Source organism: Coffea eugenioides, chromosome 7, assembly GCF_003713205.1.
Source record: "Coffea eugenioides isolate CCC68of chromosome 7, Ceug_1.0, whole genome shotgun sequence".
NCBI classification, from domain to species: Eukaryota; Viridiplantae; Streptophyta; class Magnoliopsida; order Gentianales; family Rubiaceae; genus Coffea; species Coffea eugenioides.
In genome coordinates, this window is record NC_040041.1 from 22581644 (window position 1) to 22607365 (window position 25722).

At 35.0% G+C, this 25722-nt stretch overlaps 2 protein-coding genes across 2 annotated transcripts; both read right to left on the minus strand.

The window, feature by feature from the left end:
* Positions 1-8189: 8189 nt before the first annotated feature.
* On the minus strand, positions 8190-10076 carry LOC113778784 (putative late blight resistance protein homolog R1A-3). Its single transcript, XM_027324280.1, has 2 exons — positions 8481-10076; positions 8190-8229 (listed from the first exon to the last, which is right to left on the minus strand). The coding sequence occupies exon 1, from the start codon at positions 9838-9840 to the stop codon at positions 8554-8556; it is 1287 nt and encodes a 428-aa protein (XP_027180081.1). The 5' UTR covers positions 9841-10076; the 3' UTR covers positions 8190-8229; positions 8481-8553.
* LOC113777147 (late blight resistance protein R1-A-like) lies at positions 9913-12393 on the minus strand. Its single transcript, XM_027322189.1, has one exon. The coding sequence runs from the start codon at positions 12391-12393 to the stop codon at positions 9913-9915; it is 2481 nt and encodes an 826-aa protein (XP_027177990.1).
* Between the last annotated feature and the right edge of the window lie 13329 nt (positions 12394-25722).

Consider the following 25722-nt stretch of genomic DNA (forward strand, 5'->3'; position numbering starts at 1 on the left):
TCTTCATCATCTCTCGCAAACCAAGATATAGAAATCAAATGTGCTGCTCTGATAGCCACAACTTCAATGTGAATTAGCAGATCGTTCAATTGCTCACCCTCAACGCCCTAGTGTGGCAAAGCAAATGAAACCCTTCAAGAACATCAGTTTCTCTTTAACGGTGTGCATTAGACAATGAAAAACTACATCAAATTCATGTTCTCTGAAGAAAAGATCTTGAAATCCATAACTAGTAATGCATCTCCTAGTCAACAATAGCCCAACAAAATATTGATCCACTATTAATTAATATCAGTCTCAAACAACAGCTGGATATCTTCTAGGAATCTGATAAGCAAAGTGAAGATCCTGCATTATACTGGTGGCCAGATCTAAATTGTGAACAAAATAATACTACGTCTCAAACTGTCAGACTTAGTATAGCCCTTCTCCTCCTTATCATGTTCCAAAAGCGTTCTGTGGTTCCTCCTGCAATATCTCGCGTATACATCAAAATTTTTTAATAGTCTAACCTCCGTCATCTGGTTCTTGATATTAGAACAATAACACTTGCTGAACGTAATGTCACACCGGTCCTGATAATCCAAAGCAAGATCAAAGTACCTAGCAGTCCTAATGAAGGGTATCTCCATTTTACTATCTTCTTTTCAATCTAATATCGGATTGCTGTCTCTCTAACTATTGAAAGAACTTAGTTCAAGATCTATAACTTTCTCAAAAGTCATAATCTAAAGCAGTCAAATATTGCCGCCAAGACATTTTTTTATTATTTATCTTTTTATTTAATTTGGGATGCGGGCTTGGTGACAATATCAAGTCAACAAATACCATTCTACTACCCCTGTCTAATGTCCCTGCTTAATTTCTTCATATGACGTCGTCTGCAGGTCATCATTTAACGGGTCGAAGCCAAGCTCAACGGTTGCTAAAATCCGCCGTTCAATGAAAGATGAAGTGAATAATTGGAACCATAGCTAAAACATTGTGTTTGGACTTGCAGAACGCCTTTTGCAGCCATCTCGGCCGAGTCCGATACTACTCGGCCGAGTCATAGTTGGAACGAAGGGGACCAGTACGACACTGATCTCATAATCATGAATAATTCCATATTCGCAGCAACTCGCTCGAATTCAGCCAATTTGAATTCGTAATTTATAAAATCGGTCAAAATATCCGAGTCAACTTAACAAGTGTTGAACTTGCGCATAAAATCTAAGTTTCGAGAGTATTGATTTTGTATATAGTAGTAAGTAGGGTCGTCTCCACAAGGATTGAGGAGAAATTTGTTTCTTCTAGAGTAAGAATTATGGGGGATTTTAGAAAATTTGAAAATAACTAACTAACTAATTAATAAAGCAATTAACAGAAATAAATAGTAGACATAACTCTAGCTAAAGGTGTAACTTTCAGATATAATTCACACTATTGATCATCGATGCCAAAATAGTACAACTTTTCATTAATGGATTGGTTACAGCCATCAACAAACTCTAACAGCCAAATTTTTCTTACTTTATTAATAGTCAAGGTACAACAATTAACTATTTTCTAATTAAGAAATAACCCTAAATACGACCATAAGATTTAATTTTTCAATTGTATTAAAAACTAGAAAAGCCCAACCCTAACCAACAAACTTGCTACGAGCGTTTGATTAAATTAGAACATACATATCGCTAACATGGGGCCTGTTTGGAAGCTAGTTTTTTAGACAAGTTTTTTACTTACAAGTTTTTTAACAACTTTTGCTACAGGAACCCAAAAAAATCTTCTCAAAGTTTTTTACCTACATACTTCAAAATACCCAAAACACACAAAAAAAATTCAACACACAAAAAAATTCCCTTTCCTTTTTTTCTTCTTCCACCCCAATACCAACCCACCACCACCGCGGGTGTCGACACTTTTCGTCCCCCAAAACACGGAGATGCGCCTGGCTTGTTGATGGCTATGAAGAAGGCGCACGTTGGAGAAAGGGCAGGGGGGAGGGGTCGCGCTGGGTCGGGTTGGGGAAAGGGTGGGAGGTAGCGCCTGGGTCGGGAAAGGGCAGGGGGAAAGGGTCGCTGGCAGAGAGGGGTGGCGGGAGGGAGGGAGTCACGCTGGGGAAAGGGCAGGGGTGGCGGGGGGAAAGGGTCGCGGGGGCAGAGGGGGGTGGCAAGGGGAGGGGGTTGCTGGCAGAGATGGGTGGCGGGGAGAGGGAGTTGAGCTGGGAAGGGCAGGGGGTGGCAAGGCAGAGGGAGAAGGGACACAGGACGTGGCGGGGTAGAGGGGGGTGGCGGGGGAGGGAGTGGGAGGGCAGTGGGGAGGAGAAGGGGAAAGGGAGGAAAGGGGGTGGCGGGAGGTGAGTTGGTGCTGGGAGGAATGCCTCAGAGAGGAAAGGAAGAAAGAAGAAGAAGAAAAAGGAAGAAGAAGAGAAGAGAGAAAAGAAAAGAAAAAGGAAAGAAAGAAAGAGAAAGAGAAAAGGAAAGAAAAAAAGAAAAGGAAAAAAAATTTCACCTTACAAAAACTTCTACAAAATTTTTCACTTTACAAAAACTTTTACAAAAAAAATTTTTACCTTACAAAAATTTCTATAAATTTTTTTCAAAAACTTCTATAGTACACTACAGTAAAGTTTTAGACAAACTCCCAAAAAACTCAGGTTCCAAACAGGCCCATGAATCTAATCACGCTAGTTACCACTAGTATTAACCAATCAACAATTATGAATTTAACCGGTTAACATGGAAGTAAATTATTAGGTTAATTCGAATATTGAGCTCTTGACATTCAAATAATTAAATAATCATAAGAAATTGAATCAGAAAACATACGAATATCAATGAATTAAAATAAACATTTAAAAATCAATTCGATGTCACAGATGTTTTGGAATCGTGTTTTCGAGTTGACCTTTGACTGGAAAAGCAAATTTAGTTGTTCATCATTGAATTCACACCCGTGAAAGTATGGACAGGTGTCGAAGACACACGGCCAAGAGAAAGCAAAAATCGTCGTTTTCTTCCCAAGCAAAAGGATACCAAGCAATGTTTCTTGCCTGGAAGTAATAATCAAAATAGCCAGCCGTCTCAGCTCCCTAACTAATCTCCTAGTTTTTAGCTTGTTGAAATAAAGTATATTGAAAAAGAAAACTTAAAATGATAATGTCTCAATTGTTTCCTAATTGAATAATTTATCTAACAAGGAAAGAAATCATCTCAATCTTCAGCCAAATTTTGACTCGAATTAGAAATCCTCTATAAGCAAGCAAATCCCGAGCTTTTCGGATTTGACAGCAGGTCTTGGACGTGTCCACCCCAAACTGTGTACCGATCTGGAAAATCACCTCTTTAATTTCTTTTTACTTCACATTCTTACAATTAGCATAATTTTCCAAATATGAATAGAATCTATCACTTAATACAATATTTGGTAAAGAGTCAAGGGAAAAATATTCACAAAATTACTAACAAAATGCATCCTATCACAACTCGGAGTTGATTCGGATATTTTTTTCAAATTGTACCTTTAATGGTATTTTCTACTTTTAGTAATTTTTTTCAAAATTTTTGAAAATTTTTATGTGCTATAATGAGCGTATCATCCAATATCCAACTGATATGCCACGATAAATGTGGAACAATCATGACTGCAACCTGCGACAGCGAACTATGTTTGCACTCTGCTCTTAACTTTTTCCCCTGACAAGAATGCTATGTGAGTATTTACCCTGGAAGCTCTTGGCCTTGTATTTTGTCTTCATTGATCTTCAGAAGCCAAAGTGCTATTATTTGGTGCAGGTTTTATGTACTAATTATGTAAGCTTTTGACTTTTTGAAGTTTTTGATGAAAGATGCTCTATTTGATTCTTGTAATTGTGTTCTTCTGGACTGGGTACTATCTCAATATCAAATGAATCTTAGAAGCATATTAATATTCTAGCTAGCCGCTCGCTACCAACCATAGTGTTGCAGAGATTTTGGTTTGAACTGTTGTGACTTGACTGACTATACTACTATAAATCGATTGAGGAGATGAGTCTATTATCTAAGCATTCTACGAAATTTTAATACATAATGTCCACACAATTTGGATGCACTTTTTTAGCTGGGAGCAATTTGCAATTTTTTTAGGTTGGTCACAAATTCAGAACAAAAAATCCACCACAACCTTTTTCGGAACTCAGTAGCAGTTTTTCTTGTCTCTGTCTTCAGTTTTTTGTGGTAAGTACTTAGTAATACCAATGTGGCTGCAATTTTGATTCTTTGAACAACCAATTCGAAATGTGAAGTATTTTCCAGGTCAATTGCAATATATTGGCAATCTGTAACTTCAAAAAAAAAAAAGAGATAAACTATTGCAGTACTGCAGTTTCAATCCGAAGATCAACTAAAATAGAAGTTAAATCAAATAAGCAAACAGGTCAAAGTAAATGGTGGACAAATCAGAAGAAAGTGGGCACAACACACACTTTCATGGATCAGGAACTTTTGCCATCACCGGTATCAACTGTACGGTATAGTGTAGAAAATAGCACAACTGATTAAGATACAAATATAGCAAATGTAAACACTAACCCAACAAAATGAAAATATACAACAAATTTTTTTGACACATTGAAATTGGTGCCCCACATTCAATCTCCTCAATTCAATTTCAAGACAGCCCATCTCCCACCCTTCGACTGCACCCCTGCAGTGACTATAGACGATCTGGATCCACTTTTCATGATTGATTGCTGCTATTACAAGTTTTTTTTTTTTCAAATAAAAACAGGAATTTTCCTAACAAAAGTAGTATAGATAAATAGAAAGATCCATGATTTTGGAGTAGATAATGGATACGTTAATGAACAAGATGCGGATAAAAATTCACATATACATTATTCTAGAGTGCTTGAGACTATTGCACTATTAATCTCTGTTATTGGCCTTATTTGGTACTAATTTTGGTGGGGATGGGTTTAGGGAGAAGGAGGTAAAAAAAAAAAAAGGGAAAAGGAACTTATGTTTGGATACAACAATTATTTTAAATATCATTTTGCTTGTATCATAAAAACATTTTCTAACCATCTTTTTTTTTTATATTCTAATTATCTTTTTATCTCACATACATCATATTTGAAAAAGTGCTATAATAATTATTTCAAATAATTTCTAACCCAATATATATATTAGTCATGAGCAAGGTATACGGGCAAAGGAATAATAATCTCTAACACGATAAAATAAATGCAAAAGTTGCAGTTAAGCTTGTTAGAAATGTTAGCTGGGAAGGAACCTTTCTCATGTGGCTTCATGGCAGTGCACAGACTGATCATTCGGGTAGTTATCCTTTTGTAACTAATCTTGTATTATCAAGCTGGTAATGAAATATAATTGCTTTTGACAAAAAAAAAAATTTGACCGTATGAGTTTTTGTGGACAATTTTGGTAAAGTTATGAAGACTCTAGAAAAAGAGATAAAGAAAAAGGTGAAGAAAAAAGTAGAGAGGTGGACAATGTACAACGTTTCCAACATATTGGGCACTGTATATTTATCATTATAAAGTAGTTTGTACAAATTGTAAATAATAAGCATCATGTAGGTGAATGTTGTTTTGTAAGTATTATATGAAATTATATTCATGTAATAAATAGAAACTAACAAGAAAAACCTCTTTAACATAAACAAAATCCTTCTTATCCAACTTGAATCTCCCTCATGTATTCCAAGTATAAGACCCTAGACATACTAACCAATTCAATTTAGGGTATAGTTTTTCCTTTTGAGATAAAACTTGCAGTGACACTTTCCACTTGATTACAAATTTACAACAGTCATTTCCACTTGATTAAAAACAAATGAAACTTTTACTGCTCTTCTTGAGGAGTTTGAACTACCAGCAAAACTTCTTCTCCTTGATGCAATTGAAGTAGGCTTCATCAGGGAGCAACAATGGCTACTAGTGCATATTGTAAAGCAAAAAATATAACGTTTGAGATGATGAGCAAGCCAATGAGGTACGATAGTAGAATCAAGGGATTCTCTGTCAAGAACAAGATCAAAAACAAGAAGAGCAAGGAAAAGCTCACGCAAAGTCTCAAGTGAGTGATATAACACCGGATGATCCATCCACTGGAAAGATTCAATTCAAGATATTTGCCAGCATCATATCACTTTCCCAGTGGAGGCATTAGCTGCAGGCCAGTAATGCAAGAAGACTATCAGTTATCAATGCATGATCTAGTACTTTGAGGTTTTATAGTACTCTGCTGTATTAGGTAAAAAAAAAAAAAAGCTCGTAGAAGGAAAAAGTAGAGAATTGGAGCATCCATACCTGATAGTTACAGGCAAAAACATTCTAGTAAAGTTCCAATAGCTGTTTAAACCTCAGAAGCTCTTTCTTGTGTGGCCTGCAAAAAAGGATGACAAATTTTATGTATATGCTGGTTTTCAGCTTAGCTAGTTGGAGCAAAAGAAAAGCGAGGCAATCGAACAGAAGACAAAAGTCGACAATAATCTTAAATTGGGCAAAACAGCAATGTTATTTGGTACATCACAAAGCTAAATTAAGCCAAATCGGACCATCTGCTCTTGGGTTTCATCATCAAAAGATGGGCGCAGTCCTTTGTGGTGTTTCCAAAATGTCTTTTAAGTCTGATCGTACAAATCTTGGAAAAGAAAGGGAGTACATATTAGACTACAAGACACGAAGTAGGTGAAGTAAATCTTCAATTCAAGTAGGTGCACAAGGTTTCATCATCTTCTTTACAATTTTGAGCAGTAAAGAATAAGAAATAGACATGAAAAACCACCTTTGGCCGTGACAGTTTAGCAACAAAAACTGTTTCTGGCTTTCTAACTGATTCAGATTAATTTTAAACAGCAAAAGACAGAAAATGTTACAATTGTTTGGCATCAGCTTTCTACAAACGTTGACTATCAGACTATCTTCCAGCTAACTTTCCACTGCCCTTACAACCCCCTCCCCTCTTCCAACTACCAAAAGATGAGAGAGAGAGAGAGAGAGTGTGTGTGAAAAATAGATGCTGCACAAACATCTTTCATAACCATTCCTAGAAGTGCAGAAATTACACGGATGATGCACTACCAGTTAGCAGCAACTTATAATCAATGGTGTAGTAGTTCACCTTCTGAAGTATTAGAATACGATTTGTTCAGACTCACCAATGCATCGACCGTGATTGGTGTTAATGGCATCATGAAATGATTTAATGCTAGTTCCAGATTTTGGACATCATTTGTCATAGCAAATTGCAAATACCTAGAGCCTATTCTCTCTTTCTTGAACTCATATGTCCCATTCCAACAAGTATATATTTATGGGACATCATATGCATCTCTCTCTCTCTCTCTCTCTCTCTCTCTCATCAAAACTGCAGAAGCCAAAAACTTGATCTTAAATCAGACTAAACGTGATAAATTCAAAGCACCTTTTCAGGATCCAACTTTGCCAATTCATTGCAAATGAGAAGTCAGTCTGCATACTAAGTTGGTTAAAGAACAGTCAGTCTAAATATTAAAACTAAATTCGGTAATGATTCCTTTCGTCAAGTTTAAATTCCCTTCCTCGTTTGCTTCACATCCAGAAACTTTCAGCATCTTTTGCTGTAACAGTTAGATGTTCCATGCAAAATCTAAAGGCACTATTAACGGTATATTACATATTAGTCCCCTATGATTTCATCTATTGCCACAAGATTCCCCTAACATTTCAAAATATCCAATTCACCCCCTATGGTTTTATGTAATATGGAAATTTGACAGAAAATAGCATATGTAATGTCATTAATTAAAATACTAATAATGCCATTAGCTAAATGCTAAATCAATCGACAACTCAGCTGCCTTATATAAAAGCATAGGGGAATTATATTGATAAATGCAAAAATCATGGGAGGTTGAAATGAATATTTATTCAAACCATAAGGGGTTACACCGACATTAAGATTTTATCACACACACTTTTAAAGCGCGTTTGGTATAAATACAATAACTGATTGTGTATTACATCCATTTTTCACTTTACATAAAACTATGGGGGTTATGTGGCTATTTTAAAAAATTAAGGGGGTCATCAGATATTATGTAAAATTACAGGTGGTTATAAATAATTTACCCTACTATTAAAGATTACCTATAGTAGTTATTAACAAGTTCGTATTCAGGAAATAAAGAATATAATCTAACTTCAACATCTGAAAATTTATATGCTTGTGCTCTGCTGGTTTTAAGGATCACACAAATCTGTAGCAATATTGAAGGAAATTTCAGAAATTGGGATTGTTGATCAAAAACATTATGAAATATTGAAGGAAATAAGAACAGCAGAATAGTATCGAAATATGTTTCATAGGCAATGTTGAATTCATAGATGCATGACTAATCGAATTAAAGGATTTGTGAAGCTCCAGAAGTTGCATTGAGAAACATGAGAAGTCATACTAGCATTGAACTGATTGAATATACAGAAATAGAACAGCGGTAGTATATCTAACCTATTAATTGGGATGCCCCCCTGCTTTTGACTCTCTGCCCCCTCAAGAAATAGACTCTCTTTCGGAGTTGGCACTAAGAAGAAGACGTGGACCACTTTCGTCGTTCAACAATCACGATCTTTAAATTCTTATTTCCCATGTCCCTCTGCTCTTGCTGAATTTGTTTCACAGAATTTACGGCAGACTCATGACACCATTTCACCTCAATCATGTCAAGAGTGAGGGTTTCCCCTAAACAAGAAGGGACCTCTTCCAGCCTAAAACAATTCTCTAAAACCAATTTCTCAAGACAGCAAAAATTATCACAAGATGCAGTCCACCAGCGAATGTCCAAGCCTGACAATTTCAGGAATCGTAGGTTTTGGAACTCCCCTTCTTCCATTTCCCATTTTTCCCCCACAAAGGAATCATAACATAATTTAAGCACTTCAAGGTTGGGCAGCTTTCCAATTGCTGAGATTTTACTCCATGGCTGACCATATTGTGATAGAGTCAACTTTCTCAAATTCAATGGGAATTTAAACCCATATCTGGCAAATCTAAGCATCTTAAGTGATTCTAAATGACTCAAGTACTCCAACACGAGAATCCCATTGTGATTTCCAGCAGATGCGGAATTCCAATAGTGATTTCCATTCACGCATGTTAGCCTACGGATGCTCGGTAACTTTGAGAGTATCTTTTGCAAGCTTTGACTTTGAGAAGAGGGATCCATTGCAAGGGATAAAGTTTCTAAGTGTTCTAAATCTGGGGAGCCTTTATGATTGAACATGGGAAATTCGAAACCACGTCCGTAACTTGGAAAAACGAGAAGATGCTTTAATGTTTTAATGTACCAGATAGAGTATGGTAACAGAAAACTACAAATGCGTCCACCTACCGCAAAAGTTTCTAACCTTGAGAGGTTGGCTATAGCAGATGGGATTTCCTTGCTCTCCAATTGAATTCTCAAGTACCTCAAATGAACAAGGAATAACACTTCCCTTGGAAAATACCAAAAAACAACCTTCCCCAAATCCAACACTCTAAGGAGTTTCGATAACAGAAATTTGAGTGAGCTTCCGTCCAGCTGTCCATAATAACAATCAAAGAAGAGCAAACAACGCAAATTGGGATAAAACAGCCTTGACTTTATAGGTCCCCCACTGGTGGTAGGGAAAATGGACAGCCGGGGGGAAGGGGGTTTACACAGTCCAGTAAAAGTAAGAAGCTCATCCCCATGAAAAATCTGTAGAAAATTTTCTTCTTTTGCTTTTGCCACACAAAACTCATGTACCAAATCATGAATTCGGCAAACTTTGATCCCACCTAATGATCTTCGTCGGGTAACCATAACTAAACTTCTTCCAATTAGATCCATCAAATAGTTGTCCGCCACATCCTCTAAACTCTTTCCTTCAATCTTTTGCACGAATCCTTCAGAGATCCAAAGTCATAACAACTTTTGGATAGGAATGTCTTGGTCTTCTTGAAAAGCACCCAAGTAAAGAAGGCATGGCTTCAAATAATCTGGTAAATAATTATAACTATGCTCAAGTGTCTCCATGCAGTGTTCATTGTCCACAAAAATAGTGGAACTTAGATGTCTTGCGACTTCTTCCCAGCAATCTTGCGGAGTAGTAGCAAGAATTCCAGCAACAAGGACAACTGCAAGAGGTAAGCCATTACAGTATTTTGCTGCATGCAATACAAATTCACTTAATGTTGGAGGACAATCTTCTTTGGCAAATAGCTTTTTCTGCAGCAATTCCAAACTCTCTTCATCAGTAAGTGGGCGAAGATGGTGAGACTTGCTATTAGATTTAATTTGCAAAGACAAATTCTGAAATCTGCTGGTTAATAGTATCCTGCTTCCATTGCAATCATCTGACAATGAATGTTTCAACAAATTCCACCAGTCAATGTCCCAAACATCATCCAAAACAATGACATACCTCTTCCCTTTCAAATGCTGGTAGAGCTTTTCAGCCAAATCATCTTCGTTCATCTTATGATAGTGGCTAGAACTCAAAGGATCAATAACACAAAAAATCTGCAGTAATAAATTGTGCTTGCAATATACTTGAGAAACAGTACACCAAGCACGAATATGGAAGTGAAACTTTATTAAAGGATCATTGTAGACATTATTGGCTAAAGTTGTCTTACCAAGTCCAGGCATACCCACAACAGCAACAACATCAAACTGACTTGATCCTCTCGTAAGTCTATCAATTATATTTTCCACCTCATCATTGAGACCTACTAGAGCTTCATTAAATATTGGAGCAGTAATTTGTGATGGCATGTGAATGGTAGTCTTGGTAACTATCCGGGTTTCACCATTGTATCTTATGTTATCATAGATCTCTTCAGCCTCAATCTTCAAAAGCTTGACATCTCCAATAACAACATCCAAACAATGTTCATGTATATCACCAAGCAGTGCAGAGTCAATTTTTAATTCTACACTGTATGCAACCTTCATGACACGACTCCAAAGAGCTTGGAGTTTTCCATTCTGGTTGCACCGCTGCACAATATTTCCTAGGAAAGATCTTAAGAATACAAGATCTTCTAGGATTGTGCGTATTTGTTCATTTGGGAAACCAATTGAATCAGCTGTAGAACTTGCTAGTTCCTTGAGAGTTTCTAGAAGCAAATCAAGAGAGCCAAGCTCATTAGTTCTAGGGAAACTAAGTGATGATGATGATGGTAGTGGACAATTGTGTCCAACTTCTGCAATGATCAACTCGAGCACTTTGAGCAAATGAGAAAGCGCCAAATCTGTTTCCTTGCTCAAGCCTTCTTTCATTTCATTCATGGAAAGGGAGAAAATCATGATTCCTGCATCAGAGACTGCAACTCTAGCAAGATCCTTCATTTCATCATTTAGCTCATTGAACTTCTCCTGCTGCTGGCTAAGGATACCCAGAAATCTTACTCCCTCGTGGAGTTTTAGCACTTGATCCTTCACTGGAGCCGGGAAACTGGTGTAAGACTGTTCTAGCTCCATGATAGTATATAGGAGATAATCAACAAAGTCAGCCACTGGATTCTTATTCTCCTCCAGAGCTAGAACGCATGATGATCTCAATAACTTGGAAGCTTGCAGGACATGGATATAAGTTTCTCGGACTTGAGGATGAACAGGATCAATCTTGTGTATCAGTTGATAAATTTGAGGTTCCATCTTTTTGCACACTTTCTTACTATTTTTTTGAAAAAAAGATGTAGAAGCCAGGCTTGCAGCATTGACAGCCACAACTTCAGCGTGAACCAATAGATCTATCAATGGCTGACCCTCAACACCTCGCAGTGTTGCAAAGCGAATGAAACTCTTCAAGAACATTAGCTTCTCTTGAAGGGTTACCATTACAATTTTCAGAGCTTCATCAACTTTGCAATTGCTGCTGCACAGATGCTTTAGATTCTCTGAAATGGAATCAATGAAATCCATAACTAGTGGTAAATCTTCTAGCGAGTAGCAGAGCAACAAACTGATGATGCCCGATTTCTTGATATCTGTTTTAAAAAACAACCTCATATTTTTCTTGAGTCTGGTGAACTCGCATCTGATGTCCCTAAGAACATATGCGTCAAGCTGATTATATCTTAAAAATGCAGAGTCAAGTCCACGCATTATCCCCCAAACCAGATCTTGAATCCCGAACGAAATACTGCTAAGTCTCAAACTGTCAGACTTAGCATCACACTTGTCCTCCTTATCATATTCCAAACACATCCCCTGGTTGCTCCTCCTCCTACTGCACTTTCTAATATACAGATCAAAGGTTTTCAACAGACGTATCCCCGCCTTCAGCTTCCAAATATCTGAATCGAACTGATAGTTGAACCTCTTGTCAAACCAGCCCAGATAATCTAAAGCATAATCAACGCAACTAGTGCTACTGCTGGAGAAAATTTTCACCATGGTTCTTGCTTTTCACTCTGATTTCAGATTTCTAATCTATTATTTTGAAAGGAAAAAAGTGAAAGGAAATCAGTCTGCATCACTACAATTTCAATCAAATCTAAATATGGGGAGCACAAAATATGAACAAAAAGAGATTAAACATCAATCAGAGTAGATGTAGGGGTCAAAGTAAAGGGTGGACAAGTTAGAAGAAAACGGGCACCGAAGATTAAAATCCAATCTACCGGGTCTAAACTTGAGGCTTTCCAAATAAAATCCTGAACTGATTTGGCTAACCAAAAAGAGACACATTCCCTGGTCCGTAACTTCCATTACACAATCTCCTTCAATTAAAAACAGAAATGTTCTGAACATATATAGTATAGATTAACAGAAAGTTCCAAAAAATGAGAATACATGTGTAAAATAAGCAAGACACGGATAGAAAGTTCACTGTCTCAATCTTTTCGAGTAGTAGTTGAGTTGTGACAATTAAAGTGGGAATCTGTGTTATTGGCTACATTGTTACAGAAAGAGGTGTTGGTAAATCAGAGAGTGAGGGGAAAAAGTCGGGCCGGCAGACTATGCATCTTATAACCAATTATTGTTAAATGTAATGCAAAATAGAAGTGTAATTAATGAGCACCGTTCTTTGGGGCAAAGCTCTGCCCAGCCTGGAGGGATTAGCCTCCAGACCCGAAAAAAAAATTTAACGAGCACTATTCTAGGCCACATCACCTGCAAAATAATGTATATTGCATATACATTTTCCAAAATTTAGATTTTGGGCCAAATTTGTATTTCAAACACAAATAAAAAGATGGACTTATTACAATGAAAGAAAAGTTGAGTAAAGTGAGAATTAAGGTATATACTAGGGGATCAGTGGTAGATTATCCTAAAAAGGATCGTGCAGGTATGTTTCAAAATTTCTTTTTTTAATTGCCAAGAAATGGTAAATTGAATGTGTCTCTAACAAATAACTCAAATTTGATCAAGTTACTAAATCGAGTTTGAATTTATTACTTCCTCCATCACATTAAAAGTGTCATTTTTTTATTTTAAAGTACCCCAAAATGTTTATCGTTTTGAAAAAATCTAAACTCATTGTAATCTTTTCTTCCAATATAGTCCTTCCTTTTAATTATATACACATTGCCATTCAAATTCAAAATTTGAATTTTCGGATTAAATTTGAAAATAAAAAAGTATAAACATCACAATCAAAGTGCTATTTTTAAAATGTTGAATTCCCAAAACACGACAAACAAATTGGGATAAAGGGAGTACTATTTGGTTCAGTAAGGATGCAATATTTGTCTCCTTAACTAATACTGGTATATGTGAACGTGCGTTGTGCATTAGTGGGGTGTTTTTGAGGGATTTTGTAAATTTAGTGAATCTAAAAGTAGGAAGCAATGAAATGTTGTATAGTAACAAAGTAATCTAGTAAGTGAATTGATCCTTTAAAGGTTAGCATGAAGTAAAAGCAAAAGATTTTATCAAAATGGACGCGAAACTTAACGGCTACGTACATAAAATTACCACCGTTTTCTTAAAATAGTGATTTCCCGTTAGTGTATTGTTCATCTTTTGTTTCCTCAATGTTTTCACATTAACCATGAGTAGTGTCGTGTTACAGGTAGAAGCAAAATCATGCTTGTTATAAGATTGGTGATTGGTCTTATAAATTCTCTCAACTTATACATAATTTTATTTACATCTCAAATGTGAATATGAGAGTGGAAATATGTGCATTCATTTAAATTATGCTGCATAAACACCGGAAAATATTTTGAGAGATATTCTTTTTTCACTTGTCAAAATAATCTAGACTATCTCAACTACACTCCTATCAGTCCATGAAACACAACAGTTGTTTTAATTGTCATATTAAGGATATAAATGTGCTTAAGAAAAGGAAAAGAATGAATAGTAAAATAGCAAATTAAAGTGTGGAATTGAAGTAAAAAAAAAAAAAACCATAAATGACCTCTTTATTTGTTGCCTGGTGAACAATGCAAGGAAACAACCGAAAAATTTGGATGACCCAAAAGAGGAGAGCCTTTATTTTATTTTATTTTATTTTCTTAAGTAGGAGGGGAGCGAAAATTGAGTCGAATTCGAATCGTTTGAGTTTTTGACTCATAAATTTTAATTTTAAGCTAATTGATCCAAGTTTGAACCCAGGTAGAATATTTATTGAGTACGAAATGCTGTTCAAATTTGGTTTTAATTAGTTGGTGAACCAAATTCAAACAAATTCTTACCCAACTGAATTCAATTCAAGTATCGAATAATTTTATTGAGTGTGTCTTTGTATCCCACGCCAGGATTTTATAAGGAAATATCTCCTCTTGATAGTTATAAATATAGTGAACTTAAGTGAATTTAATTATGCTAAGGGCACCAGCCCAAAAGAGTTTTGGAAGGCCCACGCCCCAGTTTGAGAGGAGTTTTGGTTTGACATCAAATCAAAAGAGCAAATTATGGGCCTTTGGGCCATTAAACATTTAGTGCTATTTAGACTCTTTTGTGTTTTTAGTTTTAGGTGCCTTTGGACCTGAGAATTATTCCTAGGGTTTTGAACTCTCTCTTTTGTACTCTATTTCTGTTAGGGTTAAATGCAAAAAACCCCCACAAACTATATACCCAGTTGCAGTTTACTCCCTAAACTATAATAATAGACATTTTGCCCCCTTGAATGATATATTTGGACAAATCTACCCCTTTTATTTTAAGCATTGTTATTTTTCTTTTTTCCCTATCATTTTCTTTTTAAATTTTTCCTTTTTTTTCTTTAAACATTGTTTAAATAAGTAGACTAGATTAGTCAAATTTTGTTTATTTATTAATTTCGTATGTCAATATTTTATAAAAAAAAAATCTATGGAATACAAGATTTTTTTTCCAAATGTTTGAAGTCAATGTCATTTAAGAAATTGAACTTTTCAAATATATAATAACAAAATAGAGAAATTGATTAATCAATTATTAGTAGTATGAATAACAAAAAAAAATGAACTACTATTGTTGTTTATTCTTATTTTTTATTTCACTACAAATAACAATTGCTAACTTTTCTTTTTTGTGTGATATATAATATGTTACTTTTATTATAAGTAGTTGAGTAACTGTGAACTCTTAATTAGTTTATAGGTACTTAAATTGTTGAATTACTAGATTAATACACTTTACAATATAAGCTACATATATTTTGTAATAACAAAGAGTTTATGACAAATTATTAAGAATGAATTTAACAAATAAACAAATTAAAAAAGCAGTTTAAAAAAAATTAAAAATTTTTTATGTAAGTCTTTTCACATCGAAGAGAGACGTTGGCTAGTTCCACGGGAGAAGGAGAAAAATAAAGAAAATAAAAGGAAAAAATGAAAAAAGCTAATAGAGAAGAAAAAAGAAAGGATTCAAAATAGTAGGGGTAGTGTTGTCCAAACATATCATTCAAGGAGGCAAATTGCCTATTATTATAGTTTATGGGGTAAACTACAACTGGGTATATAGTTTGTGGGGGTTTTTTGCATTTAACCCTTTCTGTTATAATAAATCTGCTACCCCTTCCCCCGTGGGCGTAGGTCGATTTGATCGAATTACGTAAATTCTTGTGTTTCTCTGTTTGATTTATTTGTTCTGTTATTGTCATTATTGAGTTGCCAAGAACCCTATTAATTCTCGTTCATTAATTCCCTGAGACCACACCTAACAAGTTTGAGTCGTCTTTCAGCCCTATTAAGCTATGTTATATCAGGAGATTTAGATTTGTTTTTCTCATAATGGATCTCAGAAGCATAATCATATGTTGCAGCTATTTTGTGAACATTTATTGACTGACTATATGAGTATATGTTGCATATTGACTAAATCAATCCCTGAAATTTTAGTGAAGAAATGAGTAAAACATAGAGATGCATTCAGCTGAGGGTAGGGTGGTGGGAATATTGCAAGACTTTGCCTTCATCCCTTCGAAATTTTATCGAGGGAAGATAGCACCAATGATTAATAAATTAGAGATGCATTCAGCTGAGGGTCTGATCGCTTTGTAATTTGCCACAACCATTTTTTTCAGTAAGTAGTGATTTTCTTTCCAGATGGCCAAATTGCCATTAGCAATAGATTAAAAACGTGAAAGTCAAAAAAAAAAAAAAGAAAAAAAAGATGACTGCCGTTTCAATCAAATATGAATATGGGCAGCACCAAAATGAACAAAGTGAGAAATATCAATTAGATTAGCAGTCAAAATAAGCAATAGAAGAATCAGAAGAAAATGATCCGTGGCTAGTGTTTAAGAATGTAAAACTAATCGCATTTAATGATTTCATCGAATAATTTCAAACCCTATTTAAGAATGTATAACTAACCGCATTTTTAAGGATTTCGGAGAAAATTGGTTTATAATTGCTAATGTATGTGAGTGCTAAAGTTTCAATGCTTCTGTTGTTTTCTTTTTTAATTTACTAACTTGGCAACTTCTCCAAATTTAAAAACTTGTATAATAAGACTAATAATTTTACTTCTTTTTCCGTGTGAGATAATTTGAGCCAGTAGACCATCTAAATCTTTTTTTTTTTTTTTGGTTTTCTACATCCACTGAGAAATAACAACCACCTACTTGTAAGATAAATCTTGTGGAGGTGAAGAAACATATTAATTTCATAGTTACCCATCATATAATATCAAATGAAATACGTTCACTTAATTGCTTCAGTAAATTTAGCAATACATGTATTCATACTGAAAATTGATTTATCTAATCCTGAGGAATAAAAAAGCTGGAATTTCAACCTTAATTTCTTGGGTTTCTTTCCGTACAATGAGGTTGGGAGGAAATCGCGTAAGTGAAGCGATGATATGCAAGTGTTGGGTGTGGGCCAGCCCATTTGTGGGCCAATCCAAAACCACAAGCCACTAAGACTTGGTTTTCTCAAGCTTAAAAAGGCAAGCAGTAGCCGCAGGTAGTAATTTCTTTTTCTTCGGTGCTTGTGCGACAAAAGAAAAAGAGCCAGCTGGCATTTTTTAAGTGAGACGAAGAGAGAGAAAGGCTAGAGAGAGATACTTCAAGGTCTTGATTGGAGGGCGATTCGAAACCTGATTGAGACGAAATTTTACACACGTGATCCTCTCGACAAGCTCTACTCATCTATCGGTTCAGATTTCAGATTTCCTCTTCGTTTGGTAACACCTTTCCAAACCCACTTCTTTGACAGTTGTAGTTTTTGGGGGTGATTTTGTAGCAGATTGGCTTGGTTGGTATTGGTGATATTATTGTCATCCGAATATTTCGGATAGACCTGTGTATTCCCATTATTGTGATAGTGGAGATTTTTTGACTGGACTAGGTCCCGTGATTTTTCCCAATTGAATTTTCCACGTAAAAATCTTGGTATCCTGTGCCCTTTAATTTTCTTGCATTTTATTATCACTGCTGGTATTATTACTTGGTGATTTGGTTTATTCCTATTTAACTAGTACTCGGGGAAAGAGTTATTTATCTTGAGCTTACTCTGATATTGTGTGCCTGTACTGGTACCCCTTTTCCAACAAGTGGTATCAGAGCAGTCAGGTTAGGCTGCTCATTTGTACTGGTTAAAAATGGATGATTCAGATAGTGGTTGCATGATAAAATTGAATGCCACTAATTATTCAATTTGGAAGCCCAGAATGGAAGACTACTTGTATTGTAGAGATTTGTTTGAACCTGTTCTAGGGGATAAAGGTAGACTAAGTGATATGAGTGATGAAAAATGAACTAATATGCACAGGAAAACTGTTGGTAATATTAGAAAATGGATTGGTCAAAGTATTTTTCAACATTTTGCTAATGATACCAGAGCTGATATATTATGGAAAAAGCTTGAGAGTATGTATGAAAGGAAGACCGGTTTGAACAAAACTAGTTGTCTGAAGCAGATTACTCGAATGAGATATAAGGATGGGGAAGATATGACTGAACACTTGAGTAATTTTCAGGGATTGATAAAACCAGGCAACTACATTAAATTTGAATCTGGATGATGAAGTACAGGCTTTATTATTATTCAGTTCACTACCGGATAGTTGGGAAACCATGGTGGTCTCCATCAGTAATTCAGCTCCGAATGGTGTGTTGACCATGGCTATTGCAAAAGAGGCCGTGATGAATGAACAGTTCAGGAGGAAAGAACAAGGAATTGTCAATGAGACCCAGGCCCTAGTGACAGAAAAGAAAGAAAGAAGAGGGAAAAGCAAAAGTAGAGGATCTCACAACATGAATGACAAATCCAGAGGCAGGTCTGAGCCGCGAAAAAATGTTGCATGCTATTATTGTAAAAAGAATGGACATTATATGAAGGAGTGCAGAATCTTAAAACGGGATCAGGCTGAGAAAAGGGTAAGGCGAAGAAAAAAAATGATAAGGACACTACAGCAGTTGTGGCAGCTCATGATGATATGTTTGTGTTCTGTGATGATGATCAGGTGAATATTATTCATTATGACAGTGATTGGGTAGTTGATTTAGGTGCATCCTACCATGTTACTCCTCACAGGCATTTCTTCTCAACCTACACCGAAGGAGATTTCAGATGTGTTATGATGGGAAATGATGTCTCATGCAAAGTTGTTAGCATGGGAGATATATACTTGCATACAGATACCAGGTGCCAGCTGATATTAAAAAATGCTCGACATGTCCCTGATATTCGCCTTAATCTTATTTCTACAGGAAAACTTGACGATGAGAGTTACCATAGTTTGCAAGGTGGAAGCAAATGAAAACTCAGCAAAAGAAATCTCATTGTTGCTAGAGGAAAGAAGCAGAGTACCCTCTACTTGATGCAAGCCAAGTTGGGGAAGGGAGAAGTCAATGCAGTTCGTGATTCATCAATTGACCTTTGGCATAGGCAACTTGGGCACATGGGTGAAAAAGGGATTCTGACACTTGTTCGCAAACAGCTCCTACCTGAAGTTAGAGGTAATGCACTTAAACCTTGTGTTGACTGCATTTATGGGAAATAACACAAAGTTGCATTTAAAAATTTTCTTCCATCTAGAAAATTGAATCCGTTGGAATTGGTGCACACTGATGTTTGCTATATGAAAGATAAGTCTCTTGGTGGTGCTGTTTATTTTGTAACTTTTATTGATGACTTTGCTAGAAAGGTTTGGTGTTTTGCTTTGAAATCCAAAGATCAGGTTTTGGATGTGTTTAAATACTTTCATAGCAAAGTTGAAAGAGAAACTGGTAAGCAGTTAAAGTGTGTACGTGCTGATAATGGTGGTGAGTACAGAGGACAATTTGAAATCTATTGCAAATCCCATGGAATCAGATTGGAGAAAACTGTACCAAAAACTCCTCATGAGAATGGAGTAGCAGAGAGGATGAACAGATCCATCACTGAGCGGGTTAGATGTATGCTCTCTAATGCTAAATTGCCAAAACCCTTTTGGGGTGAGGCAATGAGGACTGCAGTTGATTTGATAAATCTTTCTCCATCAGTCCCTCTGGATGGTGATATCCCAGAGAGGGTATGGACGGGAAAAAATGTGTCATTTAAGTATTTGAGAGTTTTTGGTTGCCGGGCATTTGTTCATATTCCTAAATATGAAAGGTCAAAACTTGATGTAAAATCAAAGCAGTGTATCTTCTTGGGTTATGGACATGAAGATTTTGGTTATAGGTTGTATGATCCTATTGAGAAGAAGGTGATCAGGAGTAGAGATGTTGTCTTTTTTGAAGATCAAACTATTGAAAACATTGATAAAGGTGATAATTCAAAATATTCTGATGACATTCCTCCAACTATGGTATAATAAGACTAACAACTTCTCCAAATTTAAAAACTTGTATAATAAGACTAACAATTTTACTTCTTTTTCCATGTGAGATAATTTGAGCCAGTAGACCATCTAAATCTTTTTTTTTCTTGGTTTTCTACATCCACTGAGAAATAACAACCACCTACTTGTAAGATAAATCTTGTGGAGGTGAAGAAACATATTAATTTCATAGTTACCCATCATATAATATCAAATGAAATACGTTCACTTAATTGCTTCAGTAAATTTAGCAATACATGTATTCACACTGAAAATTGATTTATCTAATCCTGAGTCGAATAAAAAAGCTGGAATTTCATCCTTAATTTCTTGGGTTTCTTTCCGTACAATGAGGTTGGGAGGAAATCGCGTAAGTGAAGCGATGATATGCAAGTATGAAATGTCAGGAACACATGAGAGCCATATATATTTCAACCAAAAATAATGTATGAAAAAAAAAGAAAAAGAAATTCGGCACTTATGACAGGTGCCGAACCTGTGCAATAATAATAAATAAAACCTAACTACCACCTGAAACAGTCAATAATCAATTCTAGTACTGGAGCAAGGACTCTAGGTGTGCAATGGGTTACTTGATTCACCCTGTTCTCGAAGAGTTTGCTTAATCCGATATACCTGAATTAATTATTTAACTGAACTCACTAACTAGTAGACAGTGGTAAGTAGGGTCGTCTCCTCAGGGACTGGAGAAAAAATTTATTTCTTTTCAAGTCAAGATTAATGGGGGGTTTTGAGATTAAATGCCAATTAAACAAATTAAATGCAGAAAATAATTAATTAAAAGAAATAATTAAGAGAAACTCTAGTCAAGGGTATACTTAAGAAATGGTTCATGCACTGATCATCGATTCACAGATGATTCCAACATTTAGTAATAGATTAGTTATAGTTGTCATACACGCGATAAACAACCAACCCTTCCTTAATTTCTCGATAGTTAAGGTACGACCGTTAGTTATTTCTCTAACTCAAAAACAACTCTAAGTACGACCGTAGGATTTAATTCCTAGATTGCATTAATAATTAGAAAGGCCCAATCCTAACTAATAAACACGCTACGAGGGTTTATTTAAATTAGATCATATGTTCCCCTGACATAAACCCAATTACACCAGCTGCTACTAAGATAGAGATAACGAACAATTACGGATTCAATTACCCCTATTTAGCAAAAATAGCCTATATAGATAATTAATTATTGCGCACTAATCAATCATACACAAGGCCATAGCAATTAAAAGCAAGGAACATATAAATATCAATAAATGACGAAAATAATTAAAAACGATTTAGATCTCATAGTAGTTGCTGAACCAATTCGTCAGTTACACCTTGACTAAAAGTAGGGGCTTAGTTCCCCATAATTTGAGAACAGCCCAAGCGATTTGTTACGAAAAGGTTAACCTGTCCGTACAAGGCCCAGAAATTCCATAACAAACGCCCCTCCTTAGAGGCCGACGTCCTCGACGGCCTGGTAATTTTGGGACTCCCCCTTCATGGAGGCAGAGCCTCTGCGAGATTCGAACCTGGGATGTTGGGTTCGTTGCTTGGCTCTGATACCACTGTTACGAAAAGGTTAACCTGTCCGTACAAGGCCCAGAAATTCCATAACACGATTGTATACGGCAGGAGCCATCAAATCTTGCCTCGAGAGTCGGTCAACCCCGGAAAGAAAAGAACGAAGAATTCCGTACTCTCAATTCAATTTCTTCGTCAACCGAAAATAGAAAGCAAGAAGAGCAGGTAACAATGGCGGCTCAATTGCTTTCTTCTCCTAATTGCTAAGCAAGACACACGAGAGAGAGGTTTTCCAATTGCTTGATTTCGGTCAAAGCCACGGATAAAGCATTGAGTCCCGAAAGTCAATAATAATGGCCTCCCTTCTGATTGCTTGGAAACGTACGGAAAAGGCTTTTGCTTGGTTTCCGCAATTCAATTGATTCAATAGAGAATAGAATTTTCTCAAGGCAGCCGAAGATGGAAAACAAACACGAGTAAATAATGGTCGCTGTTTGTCTCTCGCCCCCCGTACAAAGCTACGGTCCCCTTACAATTCAAAAGCCAGAACTCCCCAAAACCTAAGCCACGCGAGAATACTAGAAACCCCCTCCGTTGTGGTCCGAAGTTCCAGGAAGGGATTTTTTTCCTCTCAGAAATTGTTATTTTTTCCCAAAATTAAAACAAGACTCCCTCATAATATAATAAAATAAAATAATATTTATTACAATTAAGTTTTTTCAGCTTCTCAAACGGACCCCACTGCTTGGAGTGCCCCACGTACAACAAACCTTCTAAATTTTGACTTTAAACACTTTTTAGCATCCTGCAATTAGCATCAAAACAAAATATCAGTAGAGTCCACCCAATTAATGAAAATATTTAGTCAGATAAACGTGCATTGATGCCCAAAATACCCCGCTAAAACGCACCCTATCACCTTACTTTGGATTTGAAGAGAATATATACTCTGGCAATAGGAGATCTGTTGAATCTGCAGAAATTTCATTTATGTAGTGAAACTACATTAAAAAAAAATTAAATTTAAGGGAAAAAAAATAAAAAAGCATGCACTCGCTTGAAAGAAAATGAAACCTCTGGCAGTAGCTGGTGATCTTGTGAATATGCAAAAATTTCTAGTATATCCTTCACCTAATCACTCAAAATTAAGTTTAAGGAAAAGAAGAATATTCCGAGGAAGATAATGGTTCCAAACTAAATACTACAAAGTACTAGGAGCAGTGGTAGGTAAGGAGTCACTGTCTTCTTGCTGATGAAAAGAAAAGTAACGTGAAATTGGTCATGAGTGTCCTGACCGTGTTGTGATAGTGTCATTAGTGTGTAATACAATTATTGAACATGTCGACCTATAGATTAGAACGGCATAAGAAAGCAGACTGAAAATACTGCATGATTACAAGGAACTTAGAATGAAATTTATTTTAAACCTTTTAAACACTAGACACACTCCCATTAAAATCCAATAAGAACGAGAAAATAGAGAAATGAATATATATATTTTAGAAAGTAAATTAATATATATTCATGTAATAAAAATATATATAGTTTACTTATTATGTGTCGTACACTTAAGTTCACTGATATTTTGTTAACGTAAATCTAATGACAAAAAAATAGAAATTTAATTAGGAATTTTTTACTTTGACTGCAATTAGACATAATGGTCTCTAAAAAAATTAAAAAGAAAAAAAAGCAAATCGTGATTTTAAAATTACACTAGTAAACTGCCAATTTTTTACATGTATAAATTTGCCCCCTCAACTAAAAATCCTGGCTTTGCCACTGATGCTGCAAATTAATTTTCTTTCTCTCTTCTTTTTTCTTAAATAATAGATTAGTAATCATGTGATTGTTAATCTATTGGTCATGGGGATTTGCCAAATCTGAAAAACTTAAAAATAATAACATGGATCACGGAAAGTTACCCTTTTTGGTTTTAGTAAGTTAGCTTGGGATTGGAAAGCTCTAAATTTAGACCATAATCCCAAGGGGAAGAAGAACAATCTCACAATGCCATCATAGTATTAAATAGTGTAAATTGAAAGTACACAAAAATTGCTAAAGGCATCTAAATCTTGATTTTATATGTTTATGAAAAGCGCTTTAAAAATACACCACTTTATTAGCTTAAATGTTACATCTAAAAAATGGTATGTATATTAAACCAAGTACTCAAATATTTATTTGGCAAAGCAAAAATGAATTGGAATGCAAAGCTTAATTGAGAGGTATTTGTAATTGAACTTTAAAGAAATTGTACTTGATGTAATAAATTAACATTTAGCAAGGCAATATGCAATGCTAAAGCAGTTTATAGCAAGTTGAATTTTATAAATCAATTAACTATAAACAGTATGGTCAAAAATATTCTAGACAAGGGCAATAGAGAATTTATCAAAATCTCAATGGGGCGATATCAAAATTAAATTTTACATAATTGTCATTCATCCAACGTTGACAATACATACACTATCGATGTAGGAAAAGACTAATCCATAATAAAGAAGACTAAATCTTATATATATTGACAGTGTATATGCTATCATTATTAGATCCATGACACATGAGTTTATTACCGAAAAGGGGGGAGGGGGGAGTTAGGGGTTAAAGGGAGAATTAGGACATACATTAGAAGATTAGTTGTAAATTCCCTTAAAAAGATAATGTAGTTATGTTTCAAAATTTCTTGTTTTAATAGCCAAAAAATGATAAGGTAAATTGACTAAAATTTGATCAGGTTACTAAATTGACATTGAATTTATAACTATTGGTTCAACAAGCCTTTTCTGTAACTTGTATCTTTAATTAATACTAGCACATGAGAACGTGCATTGCACATTAGCAGTGTGTTTTTTTTGCTTATATGTTGTATAATTAAACTTTTATTAAATAAATGACTATTACTTGAAGTCAACCATATATGTTTTAAAAGATTTATTTTGACATCCTACCCTTTTCCATACCCTTCTCACCTCCAACTATTAGATACAAGATTCAAACCCTGAATCTGATAGCAAAGGGAGTTGTACGAGTCCTCCCTAATATTTTGAAGGATCAAGTACATGAGAGATACGCTCAATAACTAATCATTTACTTCATTTGAAATATGTTTCATTTTTTTTTAAAAATTTTGACCTTAGAGTATAGGATAAGCATACAAAACATATGGGATGGTGACCCATTTTAAATTTTAAACATTACCATTTGCTTGTAAATTTAAAAAAACTTTAGTGAAGAACTGTTGAGCTTTTCTAAATAACTAACATTCACACTTAACTCTTATTATGTGGCCCTAAGAGCACAAAATAGAAGAAAGCCTAAAAATAATTATGTAGTACAAGTAGTTATGACTGTCTAGTGCTCAACTAGGGACTTAAATAAATGCTCGATGTGGACCAGTTTGGAATTGGAGTTGATTCTCCACGTCTAGAGATGTCAATCAGATTTTTTGAGCCAGGTTTCAGCAAATCTAAAATCAACTTAGAAGTTATACGGATTTTTGGCTTTTAGATTTTTGGGCTTCGAGCTCATATTAAAAAGAGTCAAACTCAGTTTACACTATTATATAAGTTTCGAAGTCAAATTGAGCTTGACTAAAACTCATAATTAAATAAATAATTACATATAATATATATTTTTTAATTATGAATTAATATAAATTTATATATAAATTATTAACATTTTATGTCGTAATACGTACTAGTATTCAAGATACACACTAATATGCCTGTAAATAATAGAAAAATATTTGTGAAATATTTTGAGTATATTTATTGAAATTATTTTCAGAAAATTATTTTATATTCTGAAAATACATATGCAAAAAAATCACCAAAATAAAAGTTATAAAAAGTAGTTATTCATAACCATAATTGGTAGTTGTTGATTAAAATCATGATTTATTAAATAAGTTAGAAAATAGAATATGAAAAAATATATATTACTTAGTAAAAAAATTTATATTGGTAGTGGATAGTTATCAAAAATAGATAG

Excerpts from the sequence above, each read along its gene's own strand:
- LOC113778784 (XM_027324280.1), bottom strand. The coding sequence starts at position 9,840 with ATGGATCTAATTGGAAGAAGTTTAGTTATGGTTACCCGACGAAGATCA.
- LOC113777147 (XM_027322189.1), bottom strand. The coding sequence starts at position 12,393 with ATGGTGAAAATTTTCTCCAGCAGTAGCACTAGTTGCGTTGATTATGCT.